General features: G+C 39.0%; 1 protein-coding gene across 3 annotated transcripts in view; it reads left to right on the forward strand.

Annotated features, from left to right (window-relative positions):
- Nucleotides 1-16186, forward strand: part of ncor2 (nuclear receptor corepressor 2) — a 110751-nt gene that overhangs the window by 58700 nt on the left and 35865 nt on the right. For all 3 annotated transcript variants that reach the window (XM_057832827.1, XM_057832829.1, XM_057832828.1), the window contains exons 10-17: nt 304-476; nt 587-680; nt 2971-3149; nt 6251-6305; nt 6399-6497; nt 7497-7636; nt 9657-9817; nt 12667-12729. In XM_057832827.1, coding sequence (XP_057688810.1) covers nt 304-476; nt 587-680; nt 2971-3149; nt 6251-6305; nt 6399-6497; nt 7497-7636; nt 9657-9817; nt 12667-12729 — 964 coding nt within the window. The remainder of the gene's footprint in view (nt 1-303; nt 477-586; nt 681-2970; nt 3150-6250; nt 6306-6398; nt 6498-7496; nt 7637-9656; nt 9818-12666; nt 12730-16186) is intronic.

Genomic DNA, 16186 nt, shown 5'->3' on the forward strand with positions numbered 1-16186 from the left:
AGTAAATCAATTATATAGCCAGATAATATGATAGATTCACTTCACTTTCCAGAAATATAAAAATAAAAGTTCTAGCTCAAGTTTACCCTAGAATACGCTGGAACACTGTGTGTACAAAGAGATACTCAACTTTGACTGACAATTGCTGATCTGTAAGGTCTTGGGCTTTGGGTCTGATATCTCTCCTTGCATGCCTGCTTGTAATTGATTTGGGACCATTTGTGTGTTGTGCAACAAGCAGAGGGGATAGTTTCTAATTTTTTTGTTTTGTTTGTTTTTTGGTGCCTTTTTATGACATTATAGGAACAGAAATTCTGCCAACGTTATGACCAACTGATGGAAGCCTGGGAGAAGAAGGTGGAGCGCATTGAAAACAACCCGCGGCGCCGAGCCAAGGAGAGCAAGGTACGGGAGTACTACGAGAAACAGTTCCCAGAAATTCGTAAGCAGAGAGAGATGCAGGAACGAATACAGAGGTGAGCTACACGTTTCCAATCCACCTGGCTGCAACTTACTTCTGCAACTTTACTTGATGTTATTTATGTACAATACTGTAAGATGTCTGAGGGTAATATTTCTTTTATAGCCGTGTTGGGCAACGAGGGGGTGGATTGAGCTCCTCTGCGGCTCGCAGCGAACATGAAGTCTCTGAAATCATTGACGGAATATCAGAGCATGAGGTAGATTTTTATGTTTAATGTGACGTGCCCATTCCTGTCCTTTTACTTAACCTATTATTTGCACTACAGAATCATCAATTAATAATTTTGTACACTATGTTATTATACATGTCAAGATGTTTGGCCATTGCCTGCTACTTTCGATGTCTCTCCTATGTAGAACAACTTAGAGCAGTGGTTATCAAAGCGTTGTATGAGTACCACCAATGGTACGCAGGCTCCTTCTACTAGTACACGAAAGATTGACTCACGTAATTAAATGCTCAAACAACCCTATTTCATCCACTAGACGAGTGTATTGATCAAGTACAGTTCAGTTGTTTCCAACTTCAATTGTAAAAGACTCACATTTAATGTTAAAGAACTGTTTTTTGTTTTTGTTTTTTGGAATATTTAATGATAACTTCTAGATGTACACACATGGACAAAAATTCTTGGTACCCCTCTTTTAATGAAATAAAAACACGATTGTCACCACAATCGCTTGAAACTTACAAAAGTAACAATACATCAACAATTCTAGAACATAAAGAATTCAAAATCAGCTATTTATTAAATTTTTGTTCAACAGAATTAATTAAAAAAGAAATACTGCCTAATGAAATAGGCCTGGACTAAAAGGATGGTTCCCATAACTTAATATTTTGGACGTAAAGTTGGTGTGTCTTTAACTCTTAAATGTTTTCAGATTCCTGTTTCAAGGATATTCTCCCAGAAGGTTTGTGGCTTGTGAATATGCATTTATACAAATTTTAGTTTCAAATAACTATGATTTTTATGAACTCTGTTCATTGATGCAAAAATGAAGCATATGAAAAAATGGCAAACTGTCCCACTGTGAAATATGCAGGATGCTCGATTATCTGGGGCGGCTTTGCTACATCTAACATGTTTTTTTGTTGTTGTTTTTTTTAATCTGTGCAAGGTACAATGAAATTTCAAGACTATCGAGGTATTCTTTTCAGGGGCGCAAACGCGGAAACAAAGTTGGACCTCGCAACAGACAACAAACAACCGAAGGATGAGCACAAGGGTTATATTAAATAAAATACAAAACACAGCAACACGCGATTGCGGAAAAATGGGGAAATAACAAAACGGGTCTGTGACATACAGTAAGCTCAATGAGGATCGATTTTATTAACGCGAGGGTAAACTTAGCCGGTGGGCAAGCCGATGGAACAACTAAAAATACACTCACTTACTTGCACAAGGTAGAAGAATACAAAACTAAAGCGGTAGATGACCAAAACCCAAGGCAGGGCCGAAATTACAAAATACAAAGCTACTCGAAAGTTCAATATGTCGATTGGCGACCAGCAAGGAAATATCTCCGCGTCCTTCTCGTGGATGGCCTGCGTCTTTATCCAATTGTTGACGAGCAGGAATTAGCTGCAGATGCAATGTCGGGAACGCCTCCACAGCCGACTCTGTAACAACACAAAATCTGACCAGCAGCAGAACTGGGTTTTTCAACAGGATGTTTCATTATTTTTATTTAATTCATTTATTATTTTTTTTTACATTTTTTTGGAACAAAGATTCAAAAGGCAGGGCAAGGCAAATTTATTTATATAGCACAATTCAACACAAGGCAATTCAAAGTGCTTTACATCACATGAAGATCATAAAAATCACATTTAAATCAATGCAACGTAAAAACCAAGACAATCAAAATTGGAAATAAAATTATACATAAAAATCGCATTTAATCACAAATAGAATTAAAAAAAAAAAAAAAAAACTACTACTACTAAAAGGCTTTTCTTTCAGTAACAGAGGGTTACCAACAATTTTGTGCATGCCATATGTCTCAATTTTCATTTCTTTACCACCCAACCCTCCTAAAATCTAAGTGCAGTGTTAATACTCAAACTGGCTCATAAGAATAGCTAAAACCACTTCCTTTTATTCCTGAACATTTTGGCCAACTACACTTGAGTATTTTTACTTATTGCCTGCCTTTGACAGTGCTGGATCTTAAATTAACTTTACCTGGGAGTGCTGTCAATGAATGCTCATGTTTCAGTGCCTTTAACAGCATTAGGCATCCAATCCATTTTGTGTGAAAGACATTGGCAGTGTATGATTGCTGTAAGTCATCCCAGTAAAAATGGACTGGACATATAGTGCTGTCATTGTCAACATTTAGGTAATGTTTGCCCTGGTCGTAATTTAGCTCTAATACTAGTTCTGGTTCATGACAACTATCAGTCCAAGCTCTCGTCCCTCTCAGTTTTGGTTTGTATTTTAATTTTTGTGTCTTTTGTTTGGCATGTGTGAACATCAGAACACAGAGAAGCAAATGCGACAGCTGGCAGTTATCCCTCCAATGCTTTTTGATGCTGAGCAGCAACGCATCAAGTTCATCAACATGAATGGCTTGATGGATGACCCTATGAAGGTGTACAAGGACCGGCAGGTCATGAACATGTGGAGCGAGCAAGAGAAGGACACTTTCAGAGAGAAGTAAGGTCAACTCTTCAGCAATGTCAATGTGGTAAATGGAGAGCATTTATTTTAGTACATTATGTGAAAAGCTTGACAGCATAACATTGCCTCTGATTCACAAATTCATAGACTGACGGCACTTGTTACGATGCAAACTGCCAACCATCACATCAGGGTGAAACAGGGGTTTTAGTGTCTTGCTCAAGGATAGAGAGCAGTGTCACTGAGGGCCCTTGGGGGTCAAAACCATAAATTCCATGTATGGCCGCTGTAACACCTGAGCCCTGTCGCCCTATGGCCCATGGCATGTCATAAGTATTTATTCCAATTTTATTAATAAATTTTGGTAAAAACAAAACAAACAAAAAAACATGTCTACAATTGTATAAAATTTAACATTAATATCCCACAACAGTCTTCAATTTCCAAATGTTGTTATTTCTATTGTTTTAACCTGAAATTTACATTTAGTTTTTAATTTAACATGTACAAACTTGTACTTGAAATCAGGGCTTAGTGATCTGGCCAAAAATCACCCAATCTCGATTCTTTTCAATGCACTGGGACAAATATGACGTCTGTTTTGTACTGGAGGTAATTTATGTCATGGCTATGGGGCTAATCAGTTTTGGGCTGCCAGGCAATATAATAAATATATAATATAATGACATATGAAGCTTCAGATAGTTCAAACAGTGTCAATGCGCGAATGATGAATATTTTTGTTTATACTTTTCACGATGTTACAACATTTGCAGGCACTGTAAGCGCACAGCACGTAAATGTTGATAAATATCAAACAGTTATTAAGAAGCAAAAATAAAATAAGTGTTCTCTATTAAAGTTAGAATACCTGTCTGGTGTCTCGTTCTTTCTCTTTTTTTCAATCTTGGACGTAGACGAATGCTTTCACATTTTACAACCGTTTCATCGAAAAGGCGTCTTTTTTTCCCCCCCTCATCGCCTCCCATTTTTCCTCATTTTTCAGCTGGCGGTGAATGCAGTGTTGAACTCATCCACATCCACAATGAAAGTGGCTTTTACCATAGTTTTTTAATGCCTGACTTGCGCCTCTGCCCTGTTCTTGTGGCCGCCTGCAGTGCTCCCTCTGCGGCGTACAGGGTGGCAGTCTCGATACTCCTCTCAGTACGAGCCAAAAGCCAGAAACGTAGTGGCACAGCCTTCTCCTTTTTGTTGTTGTTTTTTGTTAAGTAAAATCAGAGTATGATATCCGTGTATAAAACTACTGAGAGCACACTAGCACAGCAGAACTGCAGACTTAGAGCTCCAGATATGACACACAGAACCAAAGTGCTACATAGACTAACCTACAGCAACACTAGGACAGAATACACCGCATTCTTTCCCCCGAGCACAATCCGTAAGCATATATACTGTACAACTATTTAACCGATGACTCGCATGTAAACAAGGTTGCCATCGCAATTGCCTAGGAAATTTTGGGTAAAACTGACATTATGAGCAAAGGTGGACTATTTGAAATACTCACATTTGACTGGCTAAAACGATTAATGTCTGCTTACAGCAATTTTGTCTCCTTCCTGGAAATATTGACTATTATTGACATTTCTTTTTTTTCTTCTTTAAAGGGAACCACGGATAGAAAGACTTGTAGTTCTTAAAAGATAAATGTTAGTATGAATTATAACAATTTGATATTCAAATCCCTCCTAATGTTTTTCGTTTTTATAAAATTTGAAAAATTTGTTAACTACTAGGTCGCCATTATTGTTAACGACGCAATGCGGTGACGTCACTGGCCAGCGCTGCCATACTTCTACAGTGTCACTCGTTAGCTAAACATGTAGTAAACATGTCGTAGGTTCTGCCCTTCCAATTTGAACCCGAGCGGAAAAGTGATAGGGAGGACAGCACTGTCTATTTTTCACAAAACAAGTAGCAAAGGCAATTAAAAGAAGGTATCCAGCGGGATTCAGACCCGCGTTTCCCGTGCAAAAGATGAGCACTTAACCAAAGGACTATACTTCCTTGTGATGTTAGTCATGATTTTTCTTATAAAGCAATCGCAACCCACATGTGCTGTCTGTCGGTGCGGTAAAACCTGAAAGGAAAACACAACTGAAAAGAAACTGCGGCTGGCTTGACCACAGAATTGAAAAACGCTGCTTACTTCAAACAGCCAGCGGACAACAAGAACAAGGATTGTATAAAAGGGTTTACTAAACAAAAAACATGCAATCGCAAAAAGGGGGGCACAAAAAGCTCTGTGGCAGTAGGTCGGGATAATAATTTTTTTTTTTTTTTTTTTTTTAAACCCGGAGGTAAACCGCGGTAAGAGGCGGACAAACGGTAAAAAAACAAGGCAATGATGCCACTAACAATGAAGGCATATACAAACTGTCAAATGGAAACAAGTCAGTACAAGCCACCTAGGATCGGTTTAAAGACACTGCTGATGAGCTGGAATTGGATGCAGGGACGACGTTGGGAACCTATCCCCCATGTCTGTAACAAAACAATTTGATCAGCAGCTGAATGTGACAAAATCATGCCAGTCTTCATAATTAGCTTCGCTTGCTAGCTAGCACAACTTTACTCCCAGTCCAGGCCAACCGCGTCATCCCCCCCAGTGTGAATTGCGCACGTAAAACATGGCGCCCTCCGTACGTCAGAACGTGTAGTAACTATTATAGATTTTTAAATCAATGTCAATAATATACTGTATGTGTTTATAATAATATATTTCAGTAAAACAGAACAGTTGTGCCTTAGTAGAGCCTACAAGTCTTTAAGTCTAAGGATCCCTTTAAATAGTTAGTATGTTTCTTTCTTCTTGGATGCACTAGCTTCACTCTTCTTTTAAAATTGCCCAAACCTACTTGAAATGTGTTTTAAAAATAAATAAATAAATAAAATAATAAAAAAATAATTAGTATAATTAAGTTGTTCAGTTAAAAACTTGAAGTACTACATTACAGAAAGACATCTTTATATTATAGTTTGTTTGTTTGTTATATTTTATTTGGGTGCCTTTAGAGATAAATTCAGTGCTTCATGCTAGAGTTAAAATATCTTAATGTTCTTCATAATAATATTTTCATATATTCTCATAATAATATTCTCCACCCTTACTACAGATTCATCCAACACCCGAAAAACTTCGGTCTGATCGCATCATTTCTGGAAAGAAAGGTATGTTATTGTTTTTTTTTTTTTCCAATTGAGTAATCCGGCCCTCTCAGGAAATCACATTCCCAGGCAAATCACATTGCTTTCATTTTTCAGACTGTCGCGGAATGTGTTCTCTTTTATTATTTGACCAAAAAGAATGAGAACTATAAGAACATAGTTCGAAGAAACTACAGGCGACGAGGAAGAAGCCAGGTATTGTCAATTTTCAATTTTAAAAGTTTTAATAGTGTCGTCTGGTGTTTTATATATTACATTCTAGCGCAATGACAATATTACTTTTAGCTGATTTCATTTCCTGAGTTTGTAGTAGTCATTCTCTGGGCAAAATGCCAGAACCTCTTGGGCGAAACAAGTCAGACAGGAACAAACTACTAACCTTTGCTCTACTTTTCTTATGAATATAACATGTTGCAATCTTGATGTTTTTTCAAACATGCAATGCAACATGATGCAACTTTTGATTAAAATAATAATAATAAACTTGTTATATTGTACTTTGTTATTGTTTGCTCTCACTTTTTTCATCAGTCTGTCTCACACGTTAAAGATATTATCAGACATCATCATCAAACTAATGTGTTGCTATGGCCTAAGGTAGGAATGTCAAATACATGACAAGTAGCATTTTTTTCATTAGTCATTAGTGCAAGAATAGTTGTCAGTCTGCATGTTTATACTCAACTGAACTCTCACCCTAAAAGCCCAGACAGGCAAGAAGACACTGGTGAGGAAGTGGTAGTGTTTGCGTGAAAACCAAAAGTTATACAGCATAGCAGTTATTCTGTGGTTTCTGAACTTTCGTATCCTTTTTTGTTTTGCCTTTGCAGGCATTCTGTTTAGTTACATAAATTTCGGGGAATACAGATTATTTTGCGCGTGTTGTATAAACAAGGTGGCGTCAGTGTTACCAAATCAATCTGGTCGCTACCTGCTGATGTCTGTTAAAAGTATATTTTATATATTGTTTTGTAGTGGGTCAATTTTAGTGTATGTCAACATTGATCACAGTGTAGAAGAAAGGCAAAACATGCAAGATGTTAATTGAAATTCCTGTCCTATGTTGATGACAAAATTGATGAGTGTTTGCTGAATTGCTTTGCTGTAAATACATGGCATTTGTCATTGAGAGCTTGGCTGGTTCATGTTTTTATGAGGAATTGTTCTTGTTACCTAATGTCCCTTAATCTGTAGCATGGCCAGCAGCAACAGCAACAACAACAGCAACAAGTCAATCGTAACAGCCAGGAAGACAAGGAAAAGGAGGAGAAAGACAAGGAAGGCGAAAGGGAGGAGGATAAAACAGAGGCCGAAGAGAAGGAGGATGGAATGAAGTAAGTCAAGCTATGATCCCAAAGCAGAGCAACGTTCGGATTTATGTCATTTACTGCACTGTATATCATCTTGATCAAAAATGGTATACACAACTTTTAGATCAAAAATAGTATACACAACTTTTAGAACTTATGATATAAAAAGCTAGTCTTTATAGCATACAGTGGGACCTCTACATATGAAGGTAATTCATTCCAGGACCTTGATTTTAAGTCGAAATGGTCGTATGCCGAGCAGGAATTTTCCATAAGAATACATTATAATTCCATTATTTCGTTCCGCAGCCTGAAAACCTACACTACGTCCGTAATAAATACTGCTTTTACTGTTACAAATAGCATTTACACATTGTAAAACAAATACATTATAAACACAAATTGGAAAAATATAATAATAATAATTCCTGTAATAACAAATCTGGTTCTAATATGGCAGACGTGTTTTGCGTGCAGTACCTGAATGCACCGCATGGCTAACGTGACAGAGAGAGAAAGGTTTGGTAGAGATTTTACTTTCTCTTTTAATTTTTTATTTTTGGAGTCAACTGCATTGGACAATAGGCGGTTGTGTTGCACAAGTTCTGAAATGAATGATTAAAAACCTAACGAAGCTGGCGATGTCTTGGGGGATGTTACCACAATAATAACTCTCATCTTAACTTATAAAGACTGGTGAACGGAGGTCGGAGCAGGACCGTTGCGATCGTAGACATTCTACGGCCGTATTGTCGAGCTAGTTCATGGATGCGCACAGCACGTTTATATTTTTCGATCATTTCCATCTTCGTTTCAATCGTAAGCGTCACCTTTTTCCTTTTTTCACTACTTGCACTAACCTTGGAACCCGTGCTGATTTCCCTCACAAGAAAATCTGCCTTGCGGCAAAACAAAGAAACTGGGGCGCTGTCATAAATCATCGTATTTTGAGCATGTCGTCGGATGTGGGTGGAAACAAATGGCGATTCAAATTTTACGTCGGATGTCGAAATATCGTGTGTTGAAGCGATCTAATGTCGAGGTATCATTGTACTTTTTTTTTCTTCATTCATTCAGATGACTAAACTTTATTACTTCACTTTGTCTGTCAAACTACCCAAACGAAGATGAAGATGAAGAATGAGAGTGAATGTTTGTCGAGAAGTGGAAACCTCTACTATTGCTCTTAAAATCTTTCCACTTTCCACCTCAAACAACGTAGAATTTGTTCACCTTATTAAGAGGAGATTCCCTCTGTTCTGTGGTTTTGCTGGTGACACTGAGGCCTAAACGGATTGTGTGTGTTTACAGTATATGTGGGTGGATAGCTTGGTGAAGTGTTGTCAAACAGCAAGATACAAAAAACAACTGATGGACTACCACTCTTTCTTTTCTGCTTAGAAATCAATAGGTGAATGCACCCAATCTGTGTGGGTAGGTGCAGTATTATCTAATCTGAGGTTGTACTTTGAACGGTAGATGTAATGTACATTCCTTAGCAAATGTGTCACACTTGAAGATGCATTGCTGATGAGGCATTGCCTCCTGTCTGCTTTTGCTGGGACATCGTCACATAGTCAAGCAAACCATACTGTTGGACTGTCAACTTTTATTGCAGCAGCTTAACCTATATTTTGAGTAGAATTTGTACACCTCGTTAAGATTACTGACGCACGAGAAAAATGAATTGAGAGGTTGTTGTGGGTTCAAACTCAGTGACCCAGTCACTGAGTAAGGGTGCTAAGGTAGCACTGTGTACTATTCTGGAAATTTCCAGTTCTTAGCTGCACCAAATGTATGATTAATTATGTTTAATATTTAGCCCTCTTAGCCTTTTTAATATATTTCCATTTAGCTGTATGGATGCATTTTTGTTACAGTTTTGAAGTCTGTTAATTGATGTATTCTGTAGTATAATAGTTTTCATTGCTTTGGTACCCAGTTGGAGTCGTACCCAAAGATACCAAGAAGATGCAGGCGGGCACTATGTAGTATGTCATTTGGTCAAATAGTCATTTAATTAACTGTCATTTCTGAATGGCAGAGATGAAACGTCCGGGGAAGATGCAGAGGACAAGGAGCCTGCAGTTGCTGTTAAGGGTCGACGAACAGCCAACAGCCAGGGGCGCCGAAAGGGCCGAATCACCCGCTCGATGACTAGTGAGGTGGAGGAGACGACCACACCGCCTGCCAACAATGAGCTTGGTCAGTCTTGAAACATGAAATTACTCAAGCAAGTTGTGTTGGTGACGGTAGCTCATCTGTAAGGATTTAGGACTTTTAAGTTTAAGTCTTCCTTTAGAAAAGAGAGAACCAGTTTGATTCGTGACAGTTTTATAAAAAGAGAAAAAAATGTTAGCGATCCACAGATATAAATACTTGTAGTTCTTAAAAGATAAACGTTATTATGAGTTAAAATATTTTAATATTGAAACCCCTCTTGATGTTTTCGTTTTTATACAATTTGTAAAATTAGTTAACTATTAGGTCGCCATTGTTGTTGACGTCGCAAGGGGGTGACATCACATGGTTACGCTGCCGGGCTTCCAGTGTATGACTAGTGACATAAACATGTCATCTGTTCAACCCTTTCCATTTGAACCCTAGAGGAACATTAATGAGCATGACAGCACTGTCGATATTTCACAAAAAGAGCAGCAAAAGCAAAATGAACAGGAAAGACGGGATGAGACGTGACGAGAGTAGGGGGGAAAAAAATGATGTTCTGCCAAAATGTGCTACCTCGGCGAAACGTCTACATGAGGCGAATTTGACACCCAAAGTACTACGGTGCGCTTGCAGCTTGTTTTGTTTAGATCCGTACAGACAGAACATACTAAAGATGCCATAAGAAAATACTTAAACGTAGTAATATCAAATAAGGGTGGTTTAAATATGCTATGTGATTAATGTGGTCAACAGATCAACAATCTGCTTTAAAGCTACCACAATGCTTAAAAGTATGAGAGGGGAAACACATGCAAAGGTATTTTTAGGCAATTACTAGGTAATAAAAGACTCAATAAAAACACAAATAGTGAGTGCTCGCGCTTTTAACCGATAAGCGCATGTGTTGGACGTCTCGCTACGCAGAAGAAATTGCAGTAACCCAGTAGTATTCGTCGAGTGACAGTGACAATCTACGTCATCACCTCGAGTGTTCATAAAGCATGGCGCCCTCCGCAGGTCAAAACATGTACTAGATATTCTTAAATAAATGGCAATATTTTAAGTATTTCTAATAACATATTTTAGTAAAACAGAACAATTGTGGGTTATTAGAGCCTACAAGTCTTTACGTCCGAGGTTCCCTTTAAGGCTAGGTTCATACCATAGGTCTTAATTCACACAATGCACAATTCTGATTTTTTGGGCGTGCCCGTTCAGCCTGCCTTTGTCCATTGAGCCCGTTCAAGTATCACACATGCGCACTAATTCGCAGTCCGAGATGCGCTGAGCAAACTGGCCCGCATGCACAGGAACATCAAAACAAATGCTGACTCAATGTCATTCTAGAATCGAGGGTGAGCATATTTTGATTTCCAAAAAGAGGACACACATAACAGACACAAATAATCCACATTTAGTCTTATATTCAAGTTTATACAGATTGACAGCATGCACGCACACTGCATGTATGATGCACACACATAGCGACAGTTTTCCTTGACTCTCGGCCGTGTAAGCAATCTTGACATATTGCTAATTTGGAGCACAGAAAATTTTTTAGTTTAAGTCAGGCGCTAAGGCTAATGTACAGCTCCAATGCTGCCGTCCTTTGTGGCCTTTGCTCTTTGCTGACGTAATTGCTGCATGAATTCCGATTTAGGGGACTTGACAGTTCAGACCGAAGCCCCATTCTGGAAAAATGTGGCCCAGATCAGATTTTAACCACATATGAAAGTGATCTTGATCGGATTTGAAATGGTATACTTTTATGCGACTTTTCCCTTTCAGACTGTCAAATTATGCCTCACTCAAGTCGGTAAAACACGAAAAATCTGATTTGTGCATAAAGACCTGCGGTATCAACCTAGCCTAAGTGTCGTGTTTCTTCGATTATGTCATTAACGTACTTTATGAGCAAAATTAGTGTTATTTATTGTGCAAATTAACATATGCTGACACCAATTACGGAATGTCAGTCCGTAAATTAATGTAGTGTAATCAATTGAGCCACTGAGAGTTATTAGTCGAAACTTAAAGGTGATGACTAATGAGTTAAATTGAGGTTTGGTTACAATTTCTACACCGAAGGCCATACTTTAGTCACCATTTTTAATACACATATTAGTGTATGTGCATAGTTATTCATCTCTCACAAACTACTGACACATTTGACTGATGTTTGAACTAAGACCCTTCTGCATTAAACTCTCAGTAACAGCCATTTCATTTTATATCAAACCCCTGCAAAATTTCAGATTCAAATTTAGCCCTCGAGAGCTTAATCTCTTGACCCATGCCACCAGAGTGCACTGTTGGCCCTTTTTGTTTTCTCTGCAGATTTTAAGTCAGCTGTTCTCACAGCATCAAGTCTGCTGTTGGTTAAATGTGCTGCATTTGGCTTTTGCCATTTCTATGTTAAAGTCGTACAGGATTCCCCTGTGATTCAAGCTGCTAGGACGCAACAGCCTTCCTCTTTTATTGTCCTAATGCTTGTAGCAGTACTTAGCTAACTGCTTTGTTCCCCAGAGGTCCATGTTGGGGACGTACAACATCCAACTTCTCGATGCGTCGGGCAGGGTCAGGGTCACGCCAGCTAATAACTTGCGCAGAGAGGGAAAAGCCAGTGGTTGTGTAATCATTAACTGACTTCTCTCCTTCAATTCCCTGCTTCCTCCATCTAAAACAAACAGTTCTGAGCGACCTAGGCAACAGTGCATTTTTGGCAAGAAGCAAAAGTAACCTTCCGCCTTGTATTGTTTTTTTTTTCTTGTCTAATTCGTCTTTCCTTTCTTGTAAGTCACTCCCTAACTGACTTTGTCATTTGCAATTGCCCACAACCCCTCCTTCTTCTGTTTTGTGCGTGTGTGTGTGTGTGTCTGACGCAGCCAATCTGGAGATGAATGAGAGTTCTCGCTGGACAGAAGAAGAAATGGAAACTGCGAAAAAAGGTAACACCCACAAGCCTTTCTTCACTCTTTCAATTAAATGTCAACAGTATTGTTTATAATAGGGAATGTCATGCTTGGTTTTAAAAGCACACCAGACAAATGAGAGAATGTGCCTTCCTGTTAGTGAGGCAGCAATTGCCACGTGCTTCTAAGTTGTCTGTGTATATCAGTGTGGACTGTGGCTGCTGCTCTTTCTCGCCATTTCCTTTCTCTGGGTCAAGGCAGCCTGTTCTTATCATGGTGGCTGTAAAGTCTGTCCTTTATCAGTTAACCTCAGCAAAATTGCAGCAGTCATTAACCTGCCTGTTTTATTATCTCTGACAGAAGATTACCCGCCAGCCTATGGCTGATTCACAGAGCTCTCAGATACTGTGCCCAATGTCATCACACGTTTACTGTGTGTGATTGTGTTGGTTGCACGAAGTACATGATTCTCATTCTCAGAGTTAATGATTAAAGGAGCTTCTCAACCCTCGGTGGTTTATAATTCTCCACTCTTTGATAGGGATTCCCCGCGGATCTGTAACACCATCTTGACAAGCTTGCCGGTGTTTATTTGAATTTGAACATAATTACTTGTGAGTAATCAAAATGGCTTACTTTTAAACATTGTACAACATTTATAAAAATGCAACCATCAACTTACTGGCTGTCAATGACCATGATAGATGTTCAATCTGCGGGCTAGCAGGAATGAACAAATCTTCATTCGCTCACAGCCCTCTCAGTTCAAATGGATTGGACGTCTACAAGTGACAAACAGATTTAAATTTATAGCTGAAGGATGAAAAGAGCCCCAGTTGGATGTTTGTCATTGTTAATGGCACTGGAAGAGTTAAGTGACTGACGCAGGGGTGTGTAACTCATCTTTATCATGAGCCATATCGTAGTGATGGTTTCCTGCGAAAGGGCCGTTACGTCTGCTACTTAGGCTATGTCCCCACTAGGATGGATATTTTTTGTCGTAGCAATATTACGATTTTCATCTCGTAGTCCTTTTATTTTTATTATTTGGCTAATACGTACTAAATTACCACAACAATAATAGTCCTTCTGTTAACGAACACTCGTCCGTTGATAACTTAAATCTTTTCTAAGTACTTCCAAATACTCATCTGAAATTACAACCAGTGACATCAACAATGACCAAATGCTATGCTCGGATGCGACGACTGGGTCAAACATAAAGAACCATAAAGAACTTAAATGTTATGTCAATGTCAAAATTAAGGTAGTTTTCACAGGCTTAAACCAGAATTACATTAATTAACCTGAAATACCTCTCTGTGGATTTTTCTCCCGATTTCCAACTCCTCGCAAACATAGTTAGGCACAAGCTTGCAACAGGAGAACCGTTGTGATTAAAATAAAGCGTGTAAAGGAACAATTTATATTGGACGTGCTCTTTCAGACGAAATAGTGCGTAAATATTGAGCTATATATATATATTAATTTAGACGTCTTGTTAAATTATACAAATTATAAATTAGAATGCATCTTTAAATTAAAAAAAAAAAAAAAAAAACTACCTTATTTACAAGGCATTGCAGCTTTTATTTTGGTGTCGCGGTGAGCCACAATCTTTTATATGTAGTGGAAAGTCTAAGTGCTAGCGTTGAATAATTAAACCCAACTTTTTAATCATAGTTGCAGTAAAAACATGACACCACTGGGCTACATGTGTATTGGCCACAGAAATTTGGAGGTTGTGTATTTGTACATATTTGTCTTTTAAGTTTTTTTTTTTTTTTTTTTTTTTCAAATATCTGGCACTGCTTGGCTTGGAACACAGGCCCATGTAGTAATCCTGGCTAATGTCTTCAGTTCCATTCTTCTGCAGTGGGATTAGTGGGGTGCTCCATCCCAGAGGATTAGCCTGGCAGTGCAGTAGATACAGGGATTCTATGAAGTGCTTATGTAACCACAGAACCCCAGTGACAGTAGCCAGAGCTGAAGAACTAGTCTTGCCATTTATCAGAAATTCTAACTGCCCCTTCTTAACACACACACACACACACACACACACACACACACACACACACACACACACACACACACACACACACACACACACACACACACACACACACACACACACACACACACACTTCCCACTTGTTTAAAAAAAGAAGGAAAAAAAAGATAACCGTCATGTCCTAAATTCATGAGCCGAATGAGCCTAAATTTGTAGTTTCTTGTAATGTATTATACAAATTCATCAATGTGCTCAAAGTGCTTCTCAGTGCTTAACGTGTGTTTTAAAGGCTTAGTTGTTCTGCCACTTTAGTCACAGATCTGAAAAATAACATTAGAATGTTTCCTGCGTTCCAGGATAGTCTTGCCACAGTAACTCAAGTCTTCATTGTTTTTCAAAAATCGGTAGCTAAGACAAGAGTTGTGCCAAAGCTGCTTTAATTTATTTATTATTGCTATTATTTTTTAAATATATAAATGCCCTGGTTCGATCTCTTTGTGTGGGCCTGTGTGTTAGATATCTTGTAAAGGTTGTCTTTCTGCGATCTTGATCCAAGTTGTGTGTTTGCATGTGCACACTACTTGGCTAGCATTCATGTAAGTGCAGTAATCTGCAAGGCTTTGCCAGATTGTAGGCAAGCACCTGGATAAAGGCCCCTGCTGCACTTGCTATAAGAACTCACATAACTCGCTGCAGGTAGAAAACGACATATCATCCTTCTTTTCTACTGTTGCACGCTTTTTTTTTTTTTTTTTTTTTGCTTCTCTGTCCACTTCTCGGTTTGGGAGATGGCACCAGCCCAAGTTGGCAAGAGCTGTGGAAGATTTGGCAAGTGAGAAGCACCCCCTCCCACTCCTACTTGCTCTCGCTCTCCTTACTCTGTTTTATTATAGACTAGAGAGGTCACATTCAAGATGAAAAGCAGGTCAGTCAGGAAAAATGTGAAAGCCTTTATGCTTTCTCATGGTATCAACATCAACTCTGTTGCCTCGCCTGTCCCCCATCTTCTCTCTTTGCTTGCCCTCCACTTCTTATTCTATCTCTCTCGCTCTCTCTCTCACATGCTTTCTCCCTCCCTTTCCCTCCTCTCTTCCCCCTCTGTGTTTACACTTGGACTGCCTGAGTGTGTGTTTGTGTCTGTGTGCTAAAGTATTAACAGGAGAAAGAGCGAGAGAGCGAGCGAGAGGGCTCAAGTTAGTGTGTACTCGTGCATTTGTGTGTTCACTGGTCGGTGGTGCCTGCTGGCAGAGGGAGGTAAGGGGGAGGGATAGGCTGACAGAGCGAGGGAGGGGAACGCGAGAGAGATAGAGGAAAGATCAGATGAGGCGAGAGAGAGAGAGAGAGAGAGGGAGCGCGCGAGCACTGAGCAGAGCTTCATAGTCCCACTTTCCTGTGGAAGTCTTCTTGACGGCCGCCATTGAGGAGAGTTGCCGCACAAGAAAAGAGCTGCAATTACTGAAGCAAAAGGAATATCCAAGAGAC

This window comes from Corythoichthys intestinalis, chromosome 3 (genome assembly GCF_030265065.1).
Source record: "Corythoichthys intestinalis isolate RoL2023-P3 chromosome 3, ASM3026506v1, whole genome shotgun sequence".
Classification (NCBI taxonomy): Eukaryota; Metazoa; Chordata; class Actinopteri; order Syngnathiformes; family Syngnathidae; genus Corythoichthys; species Corythoichthys intestinalis.